We start from the raw sequence: 26,856 nt of genomic DNA, 5'->3' as shown, positions 1-26,856 counted from the left end.
GAGACCGGAGGTACTACAAAGTCCAGCAATCCGCCAGCTAGTTCTAAAAGCTGGAAAAAAGTCAAACTTCTGGTTAAATGCCTCTCTGTAGATTATACTGTACAGACTGCACGGGGACAGATCGTTCACAATAGGCGGAGTCTGTGTCTCTAGGACTCCATGGTCCTGCATAAGATCTATGGCGCAGAATTGGGGCAATTTCAGAATTGGGGTCATTTTAGAATTTGGGGTCACTTTAGAATTGGGGTCACTTTAGAATTGGGGTCATTACGGAATTGGGGTCATTACGGAATTGGGGTCATTACGGAATTGGGGTCATTACGGAATTGGGGTCATTACGGAATTGGGGTCATTACGGAATTGGGGTCATTACAGAATTGGGGTCATTACAGAATTGGGGTCATTACAGAATTGGGGTCATTACAGAATTGGGGTGATTTTAATCATATCTGGTGGATTGGGGGGGTCAGATATAAGAACCCTATACCCACCTAGGGGGGGTAATAGCTGCAGTCATAGCCGATGTTTCCCAACCAGCGTGCCTCTAGCTGTTGAAAAACTACAACTCCCAGCATGCCCGGACAGCCGAAGGCTGTCCGGGCATGCTGGGAGTTGTAGTTTTGCAACAGCAGGAGGCACGCTGGTTGGGAAATACTGGTTTAAGCAGTGAACCCCAACCGGCGGCTCTTTAACTGTTACAAAACTACAACTCCCAGCATGCGGAGACATGTAGTTTTGCAATGGCTGGAGAAATACAGGTTGGGGGAACACACTGAAATAAATAGATATACAGAATGTATTATGGGAGATGTAAGCTACTCCATGCACACGTTTCCATTTATTACTGGGGGGGAACTTACCAAATTTTTGTACCCCTATGATAGTATTGGGGAGCTGTCAGTAGCAATCTATAGGCCTCACTTCTAATACTTCCGCCCAATATAATATACATAGACAGCACAGATATGCACTATGGGGGACATTTATCATTGTAGGTGTAGGCAACGCATTTTGTTATTTATTTTACACTTTTTTTTGTGTGCTGCTAATATGTAGGTACGCCAAATTTATTAAACAGACGCAGGGCATCTGATACATTTCGGCCAGATACACATTTTTCTGGATTATCTCCGGCTTATTCATTGCGCAAAATTTTGCGCCTTTTCAATCCTGCTGGGCAAAAATTTGCTAAATTTTCTACACATGCGCAAAAAATGCGAAGCCAGGTCTGGTTTGCGCCCAAAAAAAAAAAAAAGAAGGGCGACTTTTCACAAAAGTCGCAATTAATCAATAAATAACCACTGCATGGTGAAAAGAATAAATTATGCAAGTCAACATAGTCAAGAATGTCTATTTGAAAAGTCGCAAAAAAAAAAACAGAAAAAAAAAAAAAAAAAAAAACTGCGCTCAAATGCCAAATATAGACAACAAAACAGCTCTAAGTGCAATGATAAATGTCCCCCTAAATATACACACACATATATCTATATATATTTATGTGAATATGTATGATGTATATATATATATATATATATATATATATATATATATATATAAAATATATCTATATGTCTATATATAATATACAGATCTATTATGTATTTTATATATATATATATATATATATATATATATATATATATATAGATATATATATATAAAATATAGAACTAATATATATATATATATATAAATATAGATTATAGTATATATATATATATATATATATATATATAAATATATATTGGATACAAATATATAATTATATATATATATATATATATATTAGATCTATATATATATATATATATATATATATATATATGTGTGTGTATGATCTATATATATATATATATATATATATTAGATCTATATAAATATATCGATCTATTAGATATATATATATATATATATATAAATTAGATAGATATAGATCTAATATATATATCTACTAGATATATATATATATATATATATATATATATACACACACACACATATATACATTAATATATATAAAAAATTATATATACATATATATATATATAATTTTTTATATATATTAATAAATATATAGCTGTCTATCTATCTATATATATATTTAGAGTGCGGAAAGTGATGAAAGACTGACACCTACTGGGGAAAAGTGCTAAAGACAAGTTGTCTGATACCGTGAAATGTTATTACAACCAACGACTCTGCAGTTGTTGCAATACAACAACCCCCAGCATGATGGGAGTTGTTATTTTGCAACACCTAGAGAGTCACATGTCAAAGAACAGCAGACCATATGGCACCTACTGTCTCAGACAGGTAAAGACAGACTCACGACGTGCCTATAGAAAATGTATGTAACCATGAATATAATCCTATGTATATGATGGTGTCCCGTCCCCATGTGTGGAGCCAGCAGCATTTATCACATTATAATATCACATTGGGCATGGTGCCCGGGCAGACACTGGTCTAGTTTGCTCCTAGCACATGAGGGTGGAGTGTGCCAGGCTTGTGTATATATTAGAAACAGCTCCATACTGAAAAAAATTATAATAATTATATATATATATATATATATATATATATATATATATATATATATATACTTATTTATACCAGTGTTTCCTAACCAGGGTGCCTCCAGCTGTTGCAAAACTACAACTCCCAGCATGCCCGGACAGCCTTTGGCTGTCCGGGCATGCTGGGAGTTGTAGTTTTGCAACAGCTGGAGGCGCCCTGGTTGGGAAACACTGGTATATACAGACACATACTGACTTGAGAAACCCCTAAAAGGAGAAAGACAATTTGGTTTAATCCATTCATGATCCCGCAGTCTATTGCCTTTATCGCTCTATCCTTTCCATGGCGAGGCTGGACTGGCACAGTTGGTATCAGTTCCAATATTGTGGTGGTGCCCAAATCGAAAGGATCCAGCAGGAGGAGAACAGGGTCCAGGTGCCTCAAGTGTCTCCCAAATAAGTTCTGTAATCTTATCAAAAAAAGGTGAGATGTCCGTGGCAATATATGGAAGGCTGGCAGAGAAGACTTGGCAGCGGTCCGGGCAGAGGCCATAACTGGAGGGGTTTGGTCACAATTAGCAGGTCCAGACCTTGAAAACAGAGGAAGAAGGAGTTAACGCGGCCGGGAATGGAACATGGGGGTGGTTGTCACTGACTATGCAGAATTTACTAATATGGGGTATGCCCACCTTGTAAAGCGATGGCATTTATCAACGGGACAAAACAATGACATAGTGATGGGAAATAAAATAATAAATAACAATAATAATAATAAATAATAATAATCATAAATAATAATAATAATAATAATAATAAATAATAATAATCATAAATAATAATAATAAATAATAATAATAATCATTAGAGATGAGCGAACTTACAGTAAATTCGATTCGTCACGAACTTCTCGGCTCGGCAGTTGATGACTTATCCTGCGTAAATTAGTTCAGCCTTCAGGTGCTCCGGTGTGCTGGAAAAGGTGGATACAGTCCTAGGAAAGAGTCTCCTAGGACTGTATCCACCTTTTCCAGCCCACGGGAGCACCGGAAATCTGAACTAATTTATGCAGGAAAAGTCATCAACTGCCGAGCCGAGAAGTTCGTGACGAATCGAATTTACTGTTAGTTCGCTCATCTCTATAATAAATAATAATCAATAATAATAATAATAATCATAAATAATAATAATACAAATAAATACTAATAATAATAATCATAAATAATAATAATCATCATCATCATAAATAATAATAAACATAAATAATAATAACAATAAATAATAATAGAAATAATAATAAAAAATTATGAATAATAAAAATGAAATAATAAAAATAATAATAATAAATATAAATAATAATAATAATTATTATTATGTGTCATCATTTTATAAAGGGTAAGAGTCTGATCTCTGCAACCCCCGCTGACCTCCAGAATACAGGGGGCTCTGAACTGATCGGGTTGCATGCTGTTCCCCGTTTGTCCCTGCACCTTGCCCCCCACCATAAAACCACCAGGTTGTGCAAGGAACTGTAATCTGGGCCCCGTTCACTTGAATAGAGCTGCGTGTTGCAGTCCTGCGCAAAAGTGGGTGGCCGAAGGTTTCCACTTACTATAGAGCGATAGGATATCGTAACAATATGCTAAGGCTATACAAGATGGGAATACCCCATTAAAGGGGTACTCCGGTGGGACATTTTTTTTTTTTTTTTTTATCGAAATGTTAAACAGATTTGTAAGTTACTTCTATATATAAAAAATATTAACCCTTCCAGTACTTATCAGCTGCTGTATGCTCCACAGGAAGTTCTTTTCTTTTTGAATTTCCCTTCTGTCTGACCACAGTGCTCTCTGCTGACACCTCTGTCCATGTCAGGACCTGTCCAGAGTAGGAGAAAAACCTCTCCTGCTCTGGACAGTTCCTGACATGGACAGAGGTGTCAGCAGAGAGCACTGTGGTCAGACAGAAGGGAAATTCAAAAAGAAAAGAACTTCCTGCAGAGCATACAGCAGCTGATAAGTACCGGAAGGGTTAAGATTTTTAAATAGAAGTAATTTAAAAATCTGTTTAACTTTCTGGCACCAGTTGATTTTAAAAAGATGTTTAAAAATGTTTTCCAGGGTCATACCCCTTTAAAAATCTTAATCCTTCCAGTACTTATCAGCTGCTGTAAGGCAGAAGGTCACCATAGAACAGTATTATATAACCAGTGTGCCACCGGCTGTTGCAAAACTACAACTCCCAGCATGCCCAGACAGCCTTTGGCTGTCTGGGCATGCTGGGAGTTGTAGTTTTGCAACAGCTGAAGGTAAACTGGTTGGGAAACACTGTATTACAGTGTATGGTTTTGAAATCAGAGTGCCCGATCCTATTACTCCCCACCATCTGCTCATGTCTAATGTGTATGGGCACCCTAACAGTTGCCTCCAAATAAGCCTCAGCTTCTGTGCATGTAAAGATGCCACCTAGTGCCCACTGGACAGAAGTGCATGAAGTACTGGACAGAACTTACCTTCACTGTACTGTCTACGGCCCCTGAAAAGAGACGCCCTCGGGATACGGCCAAGGCGGTCACGCTGCCCTGATGTCTCAGCAATGTCTGTGTGCAAATCATGTTATCCATACTCCAGACCTGAAAGAATATGAGGGTTCAGAGTCACAGGCGTTTCACGCAAGGAGACTAGCCATTCCGGCCTACTTGTCATAGGGGTCAGTGGTTGGATCTTTTATAGAGGTAATGAGTTGAGATTAGGAGCACTCTCTTAAAAAGGAAATTATCCAAATCTCGGCTTGCTACCTATTTAAAAGGGGTAACTCTGGGGGAAAACTTTTTATTTTTATTTTTAAATCAACTGGTGCCAGAAAGTTAAACAGATTTATAAATTACTTCTATTTAAAAATATTAATCCTTCCAGTACTTATTAGCAGCTGAATACAAATTCTTTTCTTTTTGGAACACAGAGCTCTCTGTCCATTTTAGGAACTGTCCAGAGTAGGAGAAAATCCCCATAGCAAACACATATGCTGCTCTGGACAGTTCCTAAAATGGACAGAGGTGTCAGCAGAGAGCACTGTGCTCGTGAGGTCAGCAGAGAGCTCTGTGTTCCAAAAAGAAAATAATTTACTCTGTAGTATTCAGCAGCTAATAAGTACTGGAAGGATTAAGATTTTTTAATAGAAGTAATTTACAAATCTGTTTAACTTTCTGGCACCAGTTGATTTAAAAAATAAAAATAAAAAAGTTTTCCACCGGAGTACCCCTTTAACAGACGATACCAATTATTTTCTTGGTGACTATGGTCCCAGCTGCCCTGAGATCATTGATAAGATCCTCCCGTGTAGTTCTGGGCTGATTCTTCACCGTTCTCATAATCATTGAAACTCCACACGGTGAGATTCTACATGGCAGTCCCCGACCGAGGGAGATTGACCGATATCTTGTGTTTCTTCCATTTGGTAATAATGGCACCAACCGTTGTAAACTTCTCACCGCGCTGCTTGCCGATGGTCTTGTAGCCCATTCCAGCCTTGTGTAGGTCTACACTCTCGTCCCTGATGTCTTTAGACAGCTCTTTCCTCTTGGCCATGGTGGAGAGTTTGGAATCTGAATGATTGGTTCTGTGGACAGTCGTCTTTTATACAGGTAACAAGCTGAGATTAGGAGTGGTCCCTTTAAGAGAGTGCTCCTAATCTCAACCGTTACCAGTATAAAGAACATCTGGGAGCCAGAAATCTTGCTGATCGACAGGGGATCAAATACTTTAAAAGGGGCACTCCGCCCCCAAGACATCTAAAGGATAGGGGATAAGATGTATGATCGCGAGGGTCCTGCTGCTGGGGACCCCCGCGATCTCCGCTGCGGCACCCCAGAACTTCGCTCCATGCTGGATGACTGGCGATGCAGGGCGGAGGCTCGTGACGTCACGGTCGCGCCCCCGCTTGTGACGTCACTGCCACGCCTCCTCAATGCAAATCTATGGGAGGGGGCATCACGCCCCCTCCCATAGACTTGCATTGAGGGGGGCGTGGCCGTGACATCACATGCGGGCGCGGCTGTGGCATCACAAGCCTCTGGTACTGCACCCGATGCTCAAAATAAATGCCGGGTGCAGCAGCGAGATCGCGGGGGGGCCCCAAGCGGCAGGACCCTCGCGATCATCTTTGGATAGGGGATAAGATGTCTAGTGGCGGAGTACCCCTTTAAGTCACTGAGTAAAATGCAAATCAATTCATAATTTATGTGAACTGTGTTTTTCTGGATTTCTTGTTGTTATTCTGTCTCTCGTCGATCAAATAGACAAATAATTAAAATTACAGACTGATCATTTCTTTGTCAGTGGGAACACGTACAAAATCAGATTTTGGAGGGGGATCGAATACTTTTTACCCTCACAGTAGGGCGGGGCGGGGGGGGGGGGGGGGGGCTGTCGTTCACACTATTGAATTTATGAGTGCAATTCCGCTCAGAAATTCCACTTGGAAATTCCGATGCAGCAGCCTCTCATTGTCTTCAATGGGACTCTGCTGCACTGTGCACCCTGCTGAAACTCGAATTCCGGATTTACTCGGAAACGCATTGCAGTCTATAGAGGCAACGAATGTTAACGTTATGATATTCCATAGTGTCAACCCGCCATAATTCACATCAAATTCCCCCCCCCCCCCCCCCCCACCCCCAGGGACCACTGCCTGGTATAACCCTACATCACGTGGATCTCCACCAGTACCCCGATTCTTGCTCGGATCTTGTGATAAGCGGCAATAGGGCAGCCATTTGTCTCCCCCCACAGAATCAGCATACACATTTTTATACATATGAATAAGTAGGTAGGTCACGTACCCGTAAGGACCTGTCATATGAGGCACTGAAAAACCTTGGTTTGGTCAGGGGTGGAGATGACGGCCAAAGCGTAGACCGTCCCCACGTGTCCGGTTAGTGTACGAACTTGTTCCTTGGATTCAATGTCCCAGACCTAGACGAGATGAAAGCGATAACCGGTAATGGAGGAGATGATGAATATCACGTTATAAAGCAAAAAAAGAACGTAGAGCGGAAGAACAATCGCCAACCTGCAGCTATAAATCAGTGTTTCCCAACCAGGGTGCCTCCAGCTGTTGCAAAACTACAACTCCCAGCATGCCCGGACAGCCGAAGGCTGTCCGGGCATGCTGGGAGTTGTAGTTTTGCAACAGCTGGAGGCACCCTGGTTGGGAAACACTGATCTGTAGGAAAACTACAAGTAATTTTTTTTACGTAGCAGCGACATTCGATTGGTCGCGACTAGAGATGAGCGAACTTACAGTAAATTCGATTTGTCACGAACTTCTCGGCTCGGCAGTTGATGCCTTTTCCTGCATAAATTAGTTCAGCTTTCAGGTGCTCCGGTGGGCTGGAAAAGGTGGATACAGTCCTAGGAAAGAGTCTCCTAGGACTGTATCCACCCTTTCCAGCCCACCGGAGCACCGGAAAGCTGAACTAATTTATGCAGGAAAAGTCATCAACTGCCGAGCCGAGAAGTTCGTGACGAATCGAATTTACTGTAAGTTCGCTCATCTCTAGTCGCGACACGTGAAAAGTTATTTCTAAAGACAAGGACACTTGTCATCTGCTGGGGGTCATAGGTATTTGTCAGTGACGGCTGCTACTCACGTGGATGAGGTTCTCGTACGTCCCCGCACACTATGTGGTGGTTGGTGACGGCGATGGAGTAGACGCTTCCGCCGGACGTCTGCAGGACATGGACGCAATCCAGGGTCCGGATGTCCCATATCTGCCGATGACAAGACAAGAGGTTCATGTAGACCGGAGGGATCTCTAATGTCTTCTCTGCAGTTCTGAAGCAACTAATGCATCGTGACGTCACGGCCACGCCCCCCCTCGTGACGTCACTCCATGAGGGGGTGTGGTCGTGACGTCACGTCTTGGGAGCAGACATCCAGCATGGAATGCCGGGGGCTGCACAGAGATCGCGGGGATCCCAGCGGCGGGGACTCCTGCGAGCAGACAGCGGCGGGGACCACTGCGAAATACCCCTTTAAAGAGTACCTATCATAAACTAAACATTCCCTACCCCCCCCCCCCCCCCCCCCAGTTGTCCCCGACTCACTCTGACACGATCCCTGGGATTTTGTTTTGTTTTTAGCTAAAAACCGCTTAAAAATACCTTTTTCCCCTATGAGCTCTGCTGCTCATGCTGCCAGCAGTCTGTGAGAGAGGAACGGGGAGTGGCCCAGCAGGCGTGACGTCACATGAAGCCTGGCGGGGCTAACTTCCGCCCTTCCTCCTCCATGTTGTGTTCCCTCTCGGGAGCGCACATAGAGGCTCAGCAGAGGGCAGGCACGGCAGCTCTGAATCTCCTCCTGGATGTTATGAGCTGCACGTGCCATACACAGAGGAGAGAGATCGGAGGACAGAGCTGCCGTGCCCTGCAACGCTAAATCACTAAACTATGGTGGGTGAGTATATGTAAATTAGGTGTACGCCGCGCGCACGAGCACTGTGCTTGCTCTCTGCCTGTTTCATATACAGGCAGAGAGCAAGCTGCGCGGACGTGATTTCCTGGAATGGGACCACTGTCCGGCCAGCAGTGGTCCGAACATGCCGTACGTGAGGGGGGGGGGGGGGGGGGGGAGGATTAGGCTTCCTTGAATTTAAAAAAATAAAAAATAAAAAAAAAAGCCATTTCGGGGGCAGTGCACTTTAAAGTTGAAATGACACATTGGTCCAGATTTACCAAACGGTGTGAGAGAAAAAGTGGAGAGATTTTCCCACAGCGACCAATCACAGCTCAGGTTTCACTTTACCAGAGTTCGTTAGCTGAGCTGTGATTGGTCGCTATGGAAAAATCTCTTCACATTTTCTCTCACACAGTTTGGTAAATCTGGGTCATTGGGGGAGATTTATCAAAACCTGTCCAGAGGAAACGTTGCCCATAGCAACCAATCAGATCGCTTGTTTCATTTTTGAAAAAGCCTCTGCAAAATGAAAGAAGCGATCTGATTGGTTGCTATGGGCAACTTTTCCTTTAGACAGGTTTTGATAAATCTCCCCCATTATCTTAATTCTGTAGGTCCATACGATTACATCAATACCCAATTTATATAGGTTTCATTTTGTTTTACTACTTTTTGTACGAAAAGGGAGGATGCTAAAAATCGTCCTCTTCTGACCTCTATCACACTTTCATTTTTATGTATACAGGGTTTTTGCGCCGTGATCTGTGGCTGTTATCGGTACCATTTTTGTTTTGATGGAACTTTTTGAGCGCTTTTCATTCATTTTTTTTCTGGTATATGATCAGCAATTCTGGACTTCAGTATTTCTTTACGTTTAGACGACTGACTGTGCGGTTTTCTTAAATTTTAATAATTAAGACATTTCCGCATTTTGTTTACATTATTTTATTTGAAAAATGGGAAAAAGGGGGGGGGGGTGATTCAAACTTTTATTAGGGAAGGGGCTTATTCACAGTTATTACGAGGTTTTTTTTTTTACATTTTATTCACTATTTTTTAGTCCTCATTGGAGACTATTAGGTGTAATCTTTCGAGTGCAGACACTGATCAATGTTATACCATAGCATATCACTGATCGGTGTTATCGGCACTCCATTACTACAAGCTGCTGAGGCCGTCTGCACTATTGGAGCGCTGATTGAACAGGACGAAGGCCAGATGTTCCCGATCAGCTCCACTATTGGCAACTGATTTTTGGCATTTTAGCTGCTGGAGATGTGCACGCTTAATACCCAGTTAGTCCCGGCTGCTATCAGCATCCGGGACCCACAGAGCTTATGCTGGCATTAAAGGGGTACTCCTCTGGAAAACATTTCTTTTTTAAATCAACTGGTGCCAGTAAGATAAACAGATTTGTAAATTACTTCTAGTAAAAAATCTTAATCCTTCCTGTACTTAGGTGTCAGCAGAGAGCAATGTGGTCAGACAGAAAGGAAATAAAAAAAAAAAAGAACTTCCTGTGGAGCATACAACAGCTGATAAGTACAGGAAGGATTAAGATTTTTTAATAGAAGTAATTTACAAATCTGTTTAACTTTCTGGCATCAGTGGATTTAAAAAAAAAAAAAAGTTGTCTAGGAGAGTACCCCTTTAATAAGGTCTAGCAAATATCCTTAAAGGAGAAATGCGGTATAACCTTTTTCACTTTTCCTGCGCCCGTTGTGCAAAAACTAAAAGAACAAACTATAACTCCCCTTCCTACGTTCCCCCGTTGCACCGATATCGGGCATTGCGATCAAAGTTGATCACGGCATCTAAGGGGTAATTGCTGGACATCATTAATGCCAGTATTAGCCATACTTCATAGACTGGAAGAGGACAGAGGAGGTGTACACTTACTCCTTTGTCCTCCAGGGGTTAATACAGTCCAGTGTTCCTGACATTGCCCTTACCCTCCTATCTCCTGTGTAGTGATCGCTCACCTAGTGCTGTGCGATATGACCAAAAATGAGTATCACAGTATTTTTCTAAAGTATCACGGTATTTCACGGTATTTTTTTTTTTTACATTGAGACTTGCATTGAGGTGGCGTAGCGGAACTAAATGGACTTTTGGAACTAAATGATCTGAACACTGGGGCAGTGGAGTTCCCTTTTAAATTTATGTAACAAACAACCCTACAGCCTCCAGCTGTTGCAAAACTACTACTCCCAGCATGTTGGACTATATAGTAGTGTATAGTATAGGTCAGTGTTTCCCAACTAGGGGTGCCTCCAGCTGTTGCAAAACTACTACTCCCAGCATGTTGGACTATATAGTAGTGTATAGTATAGGTCAGTGTTTCCCAACTAGGGGTGCCTCCAGCTGTTGCAAAACTACTACTCCCAGCATGTTGGACTATATAGTAGTGTATAGTATAGGTCAGTGTTTCCCAACTAGGGGTGCCTCCAGCTGTTGCAAAACTACTACTCCCAGCATGTTGGACTATATAGTAGTGTATAGTATAGGTCAGTGTTTTCCAACTAGGGGTGCCTCCAGCTGTTGCAAAACTACTACTCCCAGCATGTTGGACTATATAGTAGTATATAGTATAGGTCAGTGTTTCCCAACTAGGAGTGCCTCCAGCTGTTGCAAAACTACTACTCCCAGCATGTTGGACTATATAGTAGTGTATAGTATAGGTCAATGTTTCCCAACTAGGGGTGCCTCCAGCTGTTGCAAAACTACTACTCCCAGCATGTTGGACTATATAGTAGTGTATAGTATAGGTCAGTGTTTCCCAACTAGGGGTGCCTCCAGCTGTTGCAAAACTACTACTCCCAGCATGTTGGACTATATAGTAGTGTATAGTATAGGTCAGTGTTTCCCAACTAGGGGTGCCTCCAGCTGTTGCAAAACTACTACTCCCAGCATTCCCGGACAGCCGTTGGCTGTCCGGGCATGCTGGGAGTTGTAGTTTTGCAACAGCTGGAGGGCCTCAACAGCTGGAGGGCCTACTGTAGGTATAATATATTATACAAACCCCTGTCCATCCAAGAACCCTGACTCACCTTCCCAGTTGCTGCAGGGACCGTTCGGGGAGGGTGGTTCGGGCCATCCATCCTTCCTGTAGTGTCCGGCGGCATTCCGGGTGGAGGGTGAACCGGTCCGGGCTGTCCTTCTTCTCCGGGGGTCCTTTTCTCCACTCCGGACAGGCTCCGACCTAGTAACGCTGCATAGACGCCGCTGCGCAGTGACGTCCGTGCGCAGCGACGCACCTGACGTCACGGCATAGCGGCGTCTATGCAGCGTACTAGGCCGGAGCCTGCCCAGAGTGGAGAAGAGGACCCCCGGAGAAGGACAGCCCGGACCGGTTCACCCTCCACCCGGAATGCCGCCGGACACTACAGGAAGGATGGATGGCCCGGACCACCCCCATTATGGGTAAGTTTAATTTTTTTTATTGACTCGGAGGGTGGGGGAGGGGCCCGACCGTTATAGTGGTATGGGCAAAAATCCATACCGTGGGAGAAAAAAAAAAAACGGTATCCGGTTCATACCGGTATACCGCCCAGCACTACGCTCACCTTTATGGTCTGGTAGGATCCACTGTACAAGTAGTTCTGTGAGGCCACAAGCGCACGGACCCAGTGGTTAAGGCCGGTCAGCTCTTTCTTCAGCTTTAAGTCCGTACCCACGATGTCCCAAACCTGCAGAGAAAAGAAGAAATCTGGCTCCAACTTCTACTACAGTAAAGGCGGCCATTTTTCAGACCATTCCCCAAATAAGTCTGTCACCCGCAGAGATGGGCGCACACACACACCTTGATGGCTTTCAGGGACCCGCTGAAGAGCATGTTGTGTGAGGACACTAAGGTGCACACCGGGTTGTCATGCGCTCTAATGGTGTTGACTTTCATGAGCGTCGGGATGTCCCATACCTAGAAGCAGAAGCGACCATTATAGCAGAATCCGTAACGCACCGTTCCGACCTGCATTGCCCTTGGGGAATATTGCTACTCACAATGATAGTGCAGTCTGCTGAGCCGCTGTATAACTTGCTTCTGCAGAACAGGAGAGAAACATAATGTAATCAGCTGTTGCAGAACTACAACTCCCAGCATGCCCTGGAGTTGTAGTTCTGACACACAACGCTTCTATATTTGCGCAGAGGGCTCACCCTTGGATGCACAAGGCCAGTACGATGCCATCATGCCCCTCCAGTGTCTTTTGGCACTTGTAGGTTGTACAGGTGTCCCACACCTAAAAGCAGAAGAAAACGTAGGTGAGACGATAAAGAACCCCGGACCAAACCCGCGGTCAATATGGAGACACTTCTTACCTTTATGGTTTTGTCAGAGGAGCCGCTAAACAGCAGATCTCCTATGGAGTAGACGCATAAACACCACACCGGGCCTTGGTGCCCCACGAAAGTACCCTTACACTTAAATATCTGCTGGGGGTCATAGGCTGCAGATAGGGAGAAGAGCAGGCGGTCAGCGGAGAGGACACAAGATAAGCAAGGGGTTAAAGGGGTACTCCACCGGAAAACATTTTTTTTATTTATTTACAGGTGCCAGAAAGTTAAACAAACAGATTTGTAAATTACTTCTATTTAAAAATCTTAATCCTTCCAGTACTTATCAGCTGTTGTTCCACAGGAAGCTCTTTTCGTTTTAAATTTCCTTTCCAGTCTGACCACAGTGCTCTCTGCTGACACCTCTGTCCAAGTCAGGAACTGTCCAGAGCAGGAGAGGTTTTCTATGGGGATTTGCTCCTACTCTGGAGAGTTCCTAAAATGGACAGAGGTGTCAGCAGAGAGCACTGTGGTCAGGCAGAAAGGAAATTCAAAAAGAAAAGAACACCCTGTGGAGCATACAGAAGCTGATAAGTGCTGGAAGAATTAAAGGGGAATTCCGGTGGAAAAAAATTTATTTTTATTTTTTTTAAATCAACTGATGGCAGAAAGTTAAACAGATTTGTAAATTACTTCTATTAAAAAATCTTAATCCTTCCTGTACTTATTAGCTACTGTATACCACAGAAGAAATTATTTTCTTTTTGGAACACAGAGCTCTCTGCTGACATCACGAGCACAGTGCTCTCTGCTGACATCTCTGTCCATTTTAGGAACTGTCCAGAGCAGCATATGTTTGCTATGGGGATTTTCTCCTACTCTGGACAGTTCTTAAAATGGACAGAGATGTCAGCAGAGAGCACTGTGGTCATGATGTCAGCAGAGAGCTCTGTGTTCCAAAAAGAAAATAATTTCTTCTGTAGTATTCAGCAGCTAATAAGTAATGGAAGGATTAAGATTTTTTTAATAGAAGTTATTTACAAATCTGTTTAACTTTCTGCCACCAGTTGATTAAAAAAAACAAAAACAAAAAAAGTTTTCCACCGGAGTACCCCTTTAAGATTTTTTAATAGAAGTAAGTTACATACCTGTTTAACTTTAATGGTACCAGTTGATTTAAAAAAAGATATATATTTTCCAGTGGAGTACCCCTTTAAGACAGTGTTTCCAAACCAGTGTGCAAAACTACAACACCCAGCAGGCCCGGACAGCCGTTGGCTGTCCGGGCCTGCTGGGAGTTGTAGTTTTGCAACAGCTGGAGGCACACTAAATGGGGAAACGCTGGCATCTTGTTACTTACAGCCAAGGATTCCCATGTTCAGCCGAGCGTTGATGTGGGAGAGTTCATCCTGTAATACAGAGGGGACATGGTGAGAGGCGACCTGCAGGACGTTATTGGGGGGCACTTACTTTCTAAATGTATTCTCGGCTCACATTCAGCATGGAGGCGTCCCTACGGAACTCCATAAGGTCTTCGCTCAGCTTGCTTTGGTTCTCGTCCAAGACGTCTGCAAAAAGGATAAGCGAGGTTCGGTTCAGGATGGAAAGGATCACAGGAACAGGAACAACATGACAGTCACGTCTTGATATGGCTGATAACAGAGAGAGCTAGCCCAGAGTACTGAGAGGTGGTATGTATCTGGTTTCACAGGATATTGACATCCAATACTCATATTATAGTTATGGCTCTTGGTCTGCTAGCAAACTACAAATCCCAGGATGCTCTGCATCAGGGAGACTACAACTCCTAGTCTGCTCTGCTTTAGCCAAACTACAACTCCTAGTCTGCTCTGCTTTATCAAAATTACAACTCCTAGTCTGCTCTGTTTCAGGAAAACTACAACTCCTAGTCTGCTCTGCTTCAGGGAAACTACAACTCCTAGTCTGCTCTGCTTCAGGGAAACTACAACTCCTAGTCTGCTCTGCTTCAGGGAAACTACAACTCCTAGTCTGCTCTGCTTCAGGGAGACTACAACTCCTAGTCTGCTCTGCTTCAGGGAAACTACAACTCCTAGTCTGTTCTGCTTCAGGGAAACTACAACTCCTAGTCTGCTCTGCTTCAGGGTGACTACAACTCCTAGTCTGCTCTGCTTCAGGGTAATTACAACTCCTAGTCTGCTCTGTTGCAGGTAAACTACAACTCCCAGGATGCTCTGCTTCAAGGTGACTGCAACTCCCAGGATGCTCTGTTATTAGGTAACTATAACTCCCAGTGTACTCTGCTTCAGGAAAACTACAACTCCTAGTCTGCTCTGCTTCAGGGTAACTACAACTCCTAGTCTGCTCTGCTGCAGGTAAACTACAACTCCCAGGATGCTCTGCTTCAGGGTGACTACAACTCCCAGGATGCTCTGTTATTAGGTAACTACAACTCCCAGTGTACTCTGCTTCAGGGAAACTACAACTCCTAGTCTGCTCTACTGCAGGTAAACTACAACTCCCAGGATGCTCTGCTGCAAAGAAACTACAATTAGAAACTGTAATTAGAAAGCTTCAACTTCCGGTGTGCCCTGCTTCTGGAAAACTACAACTCCCAGGATGCCTTATTATTAGGAAACTACAACCCCCAGGATGCCTTATTATTAGGAAACTACAACCCCCAGGATGCCTTATTATTAGGAAACTACAACCCCCAGGATGCCTTATTATTAGGAAACTACAACCCCCAGGATGCCTTATTATTAGGAAACTACAACCCCCAGGATGCCTTATTATTAGGAAACTACAACCCCCAGGATGCCTTATTATTAGGGAACTACAACTCCCAGTTTGCTCTGCTTCTGGTAAACTAAAACGCCTAGTACACTCTGCTGTTAGGAAACTAAAATTCCCAGGATGCTCTACTGCTGGGAAACAAATCTCAATAAGCTCTAATGCTAACAAAATACAACTCCCAGGATGCTCTGCTGCTGGGAAACTACAACTCCCAGGATGCTCTGCTGCTGGGAAACAAATCTAAATAAGCTCTAATGCTAGCAAACTATAACTCCTAGTATGCTCTGCTGCTGGGAAACTACAACTCCCAGGATGCTCTGCTGCTGGGAAACTACAACTCCTAGTACACACTGCCGTTTGGAAACAACTTCCAGGATGCTCTACTCCTGAAAAACAACTCTCAATAGGCTTTAATGCTGACAAACTACAACTCCAAGTATGTTCTGCTACTGGGGAACTACAACTCCCAGTGCACTCTGCTGCTGGCAGACAACAACTCTGAATACGCTCTAATGCTGATAAACTACAATGTCTAGTATACTTTGCCGCTGGCCAACTACAACTCCCAGTATGCTCTGCTGTTAGAAAACTAAAACTCTCAGGCTCTACTGCAGAGAAACAACAACAACTCCCAGTATACTTCAACAGCCAATTTTATAGCCGCTACCTAGCACGATTTCAGCATGCCTGATCCTTTGAAATCAATGGAGATAAGCTGCTGCCAGAGGTGTCTGGCAGCAGCTGATTGCTCTATCCCTATTGAAAACACAAGAATGCGCATCTGAGCCGAGTGTGCATATGTACCGAAGGGTCAGGAGGATTACTGGTCAACCATTGTCCCTATTGAAACCACGTGCATGCACATCTGAGCCGAGTGTGCGTATGTAATAAAAGGGTCAGGAGGATTACTGGTCAAACATTGCCCCTATTGAAAACAAGTGTATACGGATCTGAGCCGAGTGTGCATATGTACTGAAGGGTCAGGAGGATTACTGGTCAACCATTGTCCTTATTGAAAACACGTGCATGCGCATCTGAGCCGAGTGTGCATATCTACCGAAGGGTCAGGAGGATTACTGGTCAACCATTGTCCTTATTGAAAACATGTGCATGCACATCTGAGCTGAGTGTGCATATGTACTGAAGGGTCAGGAGGATTACTGGTCAAACACTGTCCCTATTTAAAACACGTGCATGCGCATCTGAGCCGAGTGTGCATATGTACTGAAGGGTCAGGGGGAATATCGATCGACTTAACGCTCTCAGCTACATCCTACCAAACTTAAGATCCAGGTTCTTCTCCAGCTGATCGATCTTCTCCGACAGTTTTCCCAACATGGAGCGCAGGAAGGCGATCTCCTGGTCCTTCTGCGTCATGGCCACTTGCATTTCGTGGAATCGGTCGTCCGTCTGCTGGAGGAACTCCTTGAGACCCTCGAACTTGCAAGTCTCTAGATGGGTTTCGTATGTGTCCTGGTTCCCGATAAACGTGCACCTGGAGGTCATACAAGGAAGCGGCTCTGGCGTCCATCAAACCGGTCACATGATGCAGACACATGACTATAGAAGAGTGTTTGCCAACCAGGGTGCCTCCAGCTGTTGCAAAACTACAACTCCCAGCATGTCCGGACAGCCAACAGCTGTCCGGGCATGCTGGGAGTTGTAGTTTTGCAACAGCTGGAGGCACCCTGGATGGGAAACACTGATATAGATTTTGAATGCTACTGACACAATAGGTCAACTATAAGTCCCGTATATACCCCATGCAGCTTCTATATAAGTGAACATACCCATACTTTGAATGAGGACACTTTATGTGTTCACACTCCTTGAGGTGGGCTTCCAGGTTCATCTTCAGCAGCGGGGGGCAGCTCGGATTATTAGGACAACGCACCGGCCGGTAGTCACAGCTGCCTTCATGGTCCCTGAAGTCCCGGAGGAGAAGGAAATAAGGAAAGGATTGAAGAACAAGATATTAAATCCTAAACCACAAGTCTTTCCGGGTATTGGTTAACTACAACCCCCAACAAGTCAAGCCAGCCAAAAGTTATGAACCCCAGTCCGACAATGTAAAGGGGTGTAGATGTAGTCATCCTTATGTGAAGGTAACAAGAAAAATAAATAAAGAAAATTAAAGTTCTGGCACCAGGTAGATGAAAATGGGGCAAACGCAGGAAAAGAACATCTAACGCGTTTTGAACATAGCAGTTCTTAATCATAGTTTGCAGGGGAGGTTAGGCCTTCTAGTAAATAAAAGTTTTTTTGTTTTTTTTTGTTTTTTTTATTTATAAATTTTTTTCCTGGGGATTAAAGAGATTATCCAAAAAAAAAAATGCACAAAAAATCCCCCAAAAAACAACTGCATTCTTCCGGAAACAGCGCCACTTTTGTCCTCAGTTTGTACGTGGTATCGCAAGTCCGTTCCATTGAAGAGAATGGCTTGCAGTTGTTGAGTTGCAATACCACATATGACCTAAGGATGTAGGTGGGGCTGTTTTTGAAGAATAAAAATAAAAAAATAGTAAAATAAATAAATAAAAAAATAAAATAAATAAATTAAATAAAATTAAAAAAATATATAAAAAAATAACAATAAAAATACAATAGTAAAATAAATAAATAAATTAAATAAATACCAGTAAATAAATACATACATTTATAAATACTGGTAGGAAAATAAATAATAAAAAAAAAAAAAATGGAAAACACCTTTAATAAGTCATCTAAGTTTCATAGAAACCAAACCTGGGGCCACTGACACCCTTCATTGGGACACTATATTTAGGAGGGCAGCAGCAAGTCTGCCACTGATATTGTGAATAAATTAAGGCATGCACACAAAAAAATAAATAAAAAAATACTCCAAACCCCCTGTGCACGTGCACGCTCGGTTCAGCTGAGTGGGCATGTGTTTCTAATTGGGAGAGAGAGAATTAATCCACTACCAGACAACAATAGTAGCAGCTTATCTCCGCAAGCACAAAAGGATCAAGTATCCAAAATCCAACCAGCCAGATAGAGGGAGAGTGGGTAGGCCCCCCATACACATTACATCCGTATTTCCCAACCAGTGTGCCTCCAGCTTTTGCAAAACTACAACTCCCAGCATGATGGGAGTTTTTGTTTTGCAGCAGCTGGAGGGGTTAAAGGGGTACTCCAGTGGAAAAACTTTATTTTTTTTAAATCAACTAATGCCAGAAATAGAGATGAGCGAACTTACAGTAAATTCGATTCGTCACAAACTTCTCGGCTCAGCAGTTGATGACTTATCCTGCATAAATTAGTTCAGCTTTCAGGTGCTCCAGAGACTCTTTCCTAGGACTGTATCCACCTTTTCCAGCCCACCGGAGCACCTGAAAGCTGAACTAATTTATGCAGGATAAGTCATCAACTGCCGAGCCGAGAAGTTCGTGACGAATCGAATTTACTGTAAGTTCGCTCATCTCTAGCCAGAAAGTTCAACAGATTTGTAAATTACTTCTATTAAAAAATCTTAATCCTTCCAGTACTTATTAGCTGCTGAATACTACAGAGGAACCTTTTTTTTTTTTTTTGGAACACAGAGCTCTCTGCTGACATCACGAGCACAGTGCTCTCTGCTGACATCTCTGTCCATTTTAGGAACTGTCCAGAGCAGCATATGTTTTCTATGGGGATTTTCTCCTCCTCTGGACAGTTCTTAAAATGGACAGAGATGTCAGCAGAGAGCACTGTGCTCGGGATGTCAGCAGAGAGCTCTGTGTTCCGAAAAGAAAATAATTTCCTCTGTAGTATTCAGCAGCTAATAAGTACTGGAAGGATTAAGATTTTTTTAATAGAAGTAATTTACAAATCTGTTTAACTTTCTGGCACCAGTTGATTAAAAAAAAAAGTTTTCCATCGGAGTACCCTTTTAACACAGCCTTTATTTCAAACTGAGGGCACTTACTTTCTGGCACTTAGTTTAATGGTGAAGGGGCAGCCATGGGGGTCCACTTCATACGTTGTCGGCTTCCCATTGGCGCAGGGTCGGCAACCGTATTTACAATGAATAAAAAGTTCTCCTATCTGTTCGGCGACGGCGATGTTATTCACCACCACCGTCAATTTGGCATTATCCACCGGGCACTTTTCTGGGTTGGAGGAGGGAAAAAAATTTTTTTTAAAAAGAGAGAAATGTTGGTTGTGTTAGGATCGGGGAACATGGGAACAATACATCATTTTTAGAAAATTACTAATATTCTGCCAAAAGATTAAATCCCCGAACAAGGATGAGTAGGAATCACACACTGTATAGCAGTGGTCTCCAAACTGGGGACCCCCAGATGTTGCAAAACTACAACTCCCAGCATGCCCGGACAGCCAACGGCTGTCCGGGCATGCTGGGAGTTGTAGTTTTGCAACAGCTGGAGGCACACTGGTTAGAAAATGCTGGTCTAAAAAGGGGTTTGTCTCAGCCGCCTACTCAGACCCCGACCGATCAAAACTTATGACATATCTCTAGGACATGTCAAAAGTTTAGTTTTTTGTTTTTTTTAAAGTGATAGGTGCAGTTTTAAAGGGGTATTCCAGGAAAAAAAAAATGTTTTTATATCAACTGGCTCCAGAAAGTTAAACAAATTTGTAAATTACTTCTATTATTCTAGTAAAAAATCTTAATCCTTCCAATAATTATCAGCTGCTGAAGTTGAGTTGTTCTTTTCTGTCTGGCAACAGTGCTCTCTGCTGACATCTCTGCTTGTCTCGGGAACTGCACAGAGTAGAAGAGGTTTGCTATGGGGATTTGCTTCTACTCTGGACAGTTCCTGAGACACGTGTCATCAGAGAGCACTTAGACAGAAAAGAACAACTCAACTTCAGCAGCTCATAAGTACTGAAAGGATTAAGATTTTTTATAGAAGTAATTTACAAATCTGTTTAACTTTCTGGAGCCAGTTGATATATATATATAAATTTCCCTGGATAACCCCTCTAACATTTGAATGATCAGAGTGTTTCAGTCCCTGGCAGTACTGATCTAGGTGCCAAGGCCCCATAGTTAAGTCAAGCCAGGGGAGGCACCCAGTGAACATGTGACCGGAGGAACCAACATGGCCGCTGCTTCTAGTCGCTACATGGCACTCGCTCTATGTAGGCCAGAAAAGAAAAGGCAAAAGCATTATAAACCCCTTCTATCTTGTCATGGTCACCGGTTGTCTTTAACACCTAACCCGCCACTACTAGGTTACAGGGGCAGTAGCTTTAAATGGGTACTCCGGTGGAAAACTTTTTTTTTTTTTTTTAACTGGTGCCAGAAAGTTAAACAGATTTGTAAATTACTTCTATTAAAAAATCTTAATCCTTCCAGTACTTATTAGCTGCTGAATACTACAGAGGAAATTCTTTTCTTTTTGGAACACAGAGCTCTCTGCTGACATCATGACCACAGTGCTCTCTGCTGACATCTCTGTCCATTTTAGGAACTGTCCAGAGTAGGAGAAAATCCTCATAGAAAACATATGCTGCTCTGGACAGTTCCTAAAATGGACAGAGATGTCAGCAGAGAGCACTGTGGTCATGATGTCAGCAGAGAGCTCTGTGTTCCAAAAAGAAAAGAATTTCCTCTGTAGTATTCAGCAGCTAATAAGTACTGGAAGGATTAAGATTTTTTAATAGAAGTCATTTACAAATCTGTTTCACTTTCTGGCACCAGTTGAATAAAAAAATTAAAAAAAATAAAATAAATAAAAGCTTGCCAACGGAGTAACCCTTTAAAGCGTAACTCCGATGTTGGTCCGGCGGCAGGATACCTGGTAAAAATCTATCAATTTCATATGGATTTGCCAGAGGTCTTATGGACTTGGATGGGGGTCTAGGGCTATGAAGTCGTGTTGTAGAGGACGGCACCATGGTACGGTGCACTGTGCCCGTGGATCGTATAAATCCAATGAAAAAGAAGTAGTCCCGGCACCAGCGACTTGAATGCAAATAAAAGGTTTATTCTTAATATAGAGTATCACACACGTAACAAGACGCGTTTCGATCGATCGATCCTATTGAAAAAGGCTACATAAGCCGAAACGCGTCTTGTTACGCGTGTAATATGTTCTATTACAAATAAACCTTTTACTTGTATTCAAGTCACTGGTGCCGGGACTACTTCTTTTTCATAGGGCTATGAAGTGGCTGGGAGATAAAGGCTATGTTCACACGGCGTAAGATGCTCGGACTGTTCACCTGAAAAACACGTGCGGACATTCAGCACATTTGTATGTTCCGGAGGCGCTCGGACCGGCAATGCATTTCCCAAAGAGTCCCATATAAATCTGCTGCAGAAGAATTTCAGAGCTGAATATTTCCGAGGAACTCAGTCGTGTGAACATAACCTTATAGGGGTACTCCGCCCCTAGACATCTTATCCCCCATCCAAAAGGATAGGGGATAAGATGTCTGATCAAGGGGGGCTCGCCGCATGGGACCCCCTCGATCTTGGCTGTGGCACCCCAGACATCCTATAAATGGAGCGAACTTCGCTTTGTACCGGATGACTGACGATGTGGGGCAGAGGCTCGTGACGTCACGGCCACACCCCCTCAATGCAAGTCTATGGGAGGGGGCGTGAAGGCCGTCACGCCCCCTCCCATAGACTTGCATTGAGGGAGCGTGGCAGTGACGTCACATGCCTCCGGCACTGAACCCGACGCTCTAAACGCTGGGTGCAGCACGGAGACCACAGGGGTCCCACTGCTGGGGATAGGGGATAAGATGTCTAGGGGTGGAGTAACCCTTTAAACAGATATCCTGCTGCCGGACCATCATTGGATTTAAAGGGGTACTCCAGTGGAAAACATTTTTTTTAAATCAACTGGTGCCAGAAAGTTAAACAGATTCGTAAATTACTGCTATTAAAAAGTATTTATCCTTCCAGTACTTTTTAGCAGCTGTATGCTACAGAGGAAAATCTTTTCTTTTTTTAATTTATTTTTTGTCTTGTCCACAGTGCTCTCTGCTGACACCGTCCGTATCAGGAACTGTCCAGAGCAGAAAATCCCCATAGCAAACCTATGCTGCTCTGGACAGTTCCTGACACAGACAGAGGTGTCAGCACAGAGCCCTGTGGACAAGACAAAAAAGAAATTCAAAAAGTAAAGAATTTCCTCTGCTAAAAAGTACAGGAAGGGTAAAGATTTTTTAATAGAAGTAATTTACGAATCTGTATGACTTTCTGGCACCAGTTGATTAAAAAAAAAATGTTTTCCACCGGAGTACCCCTTTAAGCTTTAAAGGGGTACTCAGGTGAAAACAACTGATCCCCCATCAACAGGATTATATAAGGTATAAGCTTCTGATCATGGAGGGTGCTACTGCTGGGACCCCGCGATCTCCAGAACAGGACCCTGGCTCTTATAGAGAGCGTGTGCTGCAGATATCTGCGCTCTATTCGTTTCTATGGGAGCGCCAAAGAGACCCGAGTACAACGCTCAAGTATCTCTGGGGCTCCCATAGACAATGCATGTAGTGCTTGCCAACTCCAGGGCTCTCCCGTTCTGGAGATCTCTTGGAACCCCGATTATCAAACAAACACTCTTAGGATCTGGAATACCCCCTTAAAGGGGTACTCTGCTGCTCAGCGTTTAGAACAAACTGTTCCGAATGCTGGAGCCGGGAGCTTGTGACGTCACAGCCCCGCCCCCTCATGACGTCACACCCCACCCCCTCAATGCAAGTCTATGGGAGGGGGCGTGACGGCTGTCACGCCCCCTCCCATAGACTTGCATTGAGGGGGCAGGGGCTGAGCCCCTTTAAAGGGGTATTCCAGGCCAAAACTTTTTTTTTATATATATATCAACTGGCTCCGGAAAGTTAAACAGATTTGTAAATTACTTCTTTTAAAAAATCTTAATCCTTCCAATAGTTATTAGCTTCTGAAGATGAGTTGTTGTTTTCTGACTAACTGCTTTCTGATGACTCACGTCCCGGGAGCTGTGCAGTTCCTATGGGGATATTCTCCCATCATGCACAGCTCCCGGGACATGACATCATCATTGAGAAGTTAGACAGAAAACTTCAGAAGCGAATAACTATTGGAAGGATTAAGATTTTTTAATAGAAGTCATTTACAAATCTGTTTAACTTTCCGGAGCCAGTTGATATATATAAAAAAAAAGTTTTTGCCTGGAATACCCCTTTAAGTAAATGTCAGCTGACGCGAGCCAAATAGGCAGGGAACTCCGGCCACCCATGTAAAGCAGCAAACGAATGAATCAGTCTCCCGCCCCCCCCCCCCCCCCCCCTTTAACCAGTGCACAATCTATGACATGACATAGTTACAGAAGAGAAGACTCTACCTACCAGATGTTAAGGCACACCTCCGGCAGAACGTATGCTGTGGAGCAGAGGAGACAAGAGTCAGCAGCCGTCCTATACAGCATACACTATAGCTGGCAGCCGAGGCTCTGCATATATTTATTAATCCATTCTTACATAATCCATATCGGGGAGGAGGTAATGAAAGATTAACCTATTTTATTTTAGCATCTGATATTCACAGCTCCACCTAGTGGTGGAAGGAAGAAAAAACAGAAAAGGATAAACTCCCTGCAAAAGATGACGGAGCCTATAGGAGCTGGACGATCAGATAATCTGGACTATAGGATGATCATAGGGCAAAGAAAAGTACAGTGGTCCCTCAAGTTACAATATTAATTGGTTCTGGGACGACCATTGTATGTTGAAACCATTGTATGTTGAGACCAGAGCTCTATGGAAACCTGGTAATTGGTTCTAAAGCTCGAAAATGTCATCCAAAAATAGGGAAAAAGTGAGGATTAAAGAAAAATAAGTAGATAACTAATGTAGATAAAGCAAATCCTTACATATAAAAGTAAGAAAGATCTGCTGGGAGCTGTAAATCACTGTCTATGTCAGTGTTTTCCAAGCAGGGAGAATCCTGCTGTTGCAAAACTACAACTCCCAGCATGCCCGGACAGCCTTTGGCTGTCCGGGCATGCTGGGAGTTGTAGTTTTGCAACAGCTGGGGGCATCCTTCTTGGGAAACACTGGTCTATGTAGAGGACAGGAGCTTCTTCGGGGTCCTGTACAGTACACAGTGTCCTAAAAAAGTAACATGGAGCCGCCCTCACCTGGTGTCCAAAGGAGAAGTGTACAGAACATGTAATACCTCCCTGTACTGTAGGGGGCACTACCAGACATCAGTCAGTGCATACACTTCAGTAATACAGATAAAGAGTACAGAACATGTAATACCTCCCTGTACTGTAGGGGGCGCTACCAGACACCAGTCACTGCATACACTTCAGTAATACAGGTAAAGAGTAGTACAGAACATGTAATACCTCCCTGTACTGTAGGGGGCGCTACCAGACACCAGTCAGTGCATACACTTCAGTAATACTGATAAAGAGTACAGAACATGTTATACCTCTCTGTACTGTAGGGGGCACTACCAGACACCAGTCAGTGCATGCACTTCAGTAATACAGGTAAAGAGTACAGAACATGTAATACCTCCCTGTACTGTAGGAGGCGCTACCAGACACCAGTCAGTGCATACGCTTCAGTAATACAGGTGTTTTACCAGTAAATTGCCCATTCTGAATGGTCAGTTCTTTTGGCCATTGACAAGTTTCACAGATCTGGACTGTCTTTGTCCAGATTGTCATTGTATGTTGAGTCTGGTTTCAACTTACAATGGTGCAAAAAAGACCATTGTATGTTGAAACTATTGTATGTTGAGGCCATTGTAAGTTGAGGGATCACTGTATAGGGCGGACAGAAGATCCAGGACAGTGATCTGCACCCTGTAGCTCACTCCCAGTATGCCCCAATTCCTGTTTTGGCGGCAAATCTTCTAGGTTGGTAGTATCCCACCTTGGACTCTACGGCTTTGGCAAAACTACAACTCCCAGCATGCCCAGACTAGAGTCAGGGTGCATTCACACCACGTTTTTGCAATACAGTTCCCGTATACGTTCTCAATGTGAACACCGCACGGAACCGTATTGAAAACCGTACGCCAAAAGATGCATCAGGTTGTGTCCGTTTTGCATCCTGTACGGTTTTGTCCATTTTTTTTTTACCGTACCCAAAACCGTAGCCTACCACAGTTTTTGGTCCGGGTGGAAAACCAAATTGAAAACGTATATTTTTTTTTTATTTATTTTTTTTTACATGGGAGTCAACGGGAACCGTACAGAACTGTAAGTGCGTACGGTTCCATCTGGTTTGCACCATACGTTTTTTTTTTCTTGGAATTTCAATAAAACAAGTGAAACTTTATTCATAATGGAGTGAAAAGTTTAAAGGGGGTATTCCAGGCAAAAACTTTTTTATATTATATATATATATATCAACTGGCTCCGGAAAGTTAAACAGATTTGTAAATGACTTCTATTAAAAAATCTTAATCCTTCCAATAGTTATTAGCTTCAGAAGTTTTCTGTCTAACTGCTCAATGACGATGTCACGTCCCGGGAGCTGTGCATGATGGGGAAAATATCCCCATAGGAACTGCACAGCTCCCGGGACGCGAGTCATCAGAAAGCAGTTAGACAGAAAACAACAACTCAACTTCAGAAGCTAACAACTATTGGAAGGATTAAGATTTTTTAATAGAAGTAATTTACAAATCTGTTTAACTTTCCGGAGCCAGTTGATATATATAAAAAAAGTTTTGGCCTGGAATACCCCTTTAAAACCGTATACTTTTTTTCTTAAAAAAACGGATGCAACCGGACATCATTTTTCAAACCGTATAAGAGTTCAAATTTCTATACACATTTTGATACAGTTTAGTCCGGTTTTGAGGAATCAGTTTTTCATCAAAAACCTGATACGGGAACTGTATAGCAAAAACGTG

General features: G+C 43.2%; 1 protein-coding gene across 1 annotated transcript in view; it reads right to left on the bottom strand.

The window, feature by feature from the left end:
- Window positions 1-2,730: 2,730 nt before the first annotated feature.
- The window catches only part of TRAF7 (TNF receptor associated factor 7), a 39,112-nt gene continuing 14,986 nt past the window's right edge, over window positions 2,731-26,856 (bottom strand). The window contains 17 exon segments of the mRNA XM_056537151.1: window positions 2,731-3,106; window positions 5,026-5,145; window positions 7,354-7,383; window positions 7,385-7,486; window positions 8,164-8,187; window positions 8,189-8,284; window positions 12,536-12,658; window positions 12,772-12,888; window positions 12,972-13,011; window positions 13,128-13,210; window positions 13,290-13,417; window positions 14,605-14,653; window positions 14,739-14,812; window positions 17,297-17,514; window positions 17,810-17,944; window positions 19,948-20,131; window positions 24,330-24,363. Coding sequence (XP_056393126.1) covers window positions 3,092-3,106; window positions 5,026-5,145; window positions 7,354-7,383; window positions 7,385-7,486; window positions 8,164-8,187; window positions 8,189-8,284; window positions 12,536-12,658; window positions 12,772-12,888; window positions 12,972-13,011; window positions 13,128-13,210; window positions 13,290-13,417; window positions 14,605-14,653; window positions 14,739-14,812; window positions 17,297-17,514; window positions 17,810-17,944; window positions 19,948-20,131; window positions 24,330-24,363 — 1,572 coding nt within the window. The 3' untranslated portion in view covers window positions 2,731-3,091.

The sequence above is a fragment of the Hyla sarda genome, chromosome 8 (assembly GCF_029499605.1).
Source record: "Hyla sarda isolate aHylSar1 chromosome 8, aHylSar1.hap1, whole genome shotgun sequence".
Lineage (NCBI taxonomy): Eukaryota > Metazoa > Chordata > Amphibia > Anura > Hylidae > Hyla > Hyla sarda.
This window is presented reverse-complemented; position numbering and strand designations above follow the sequence as displayed.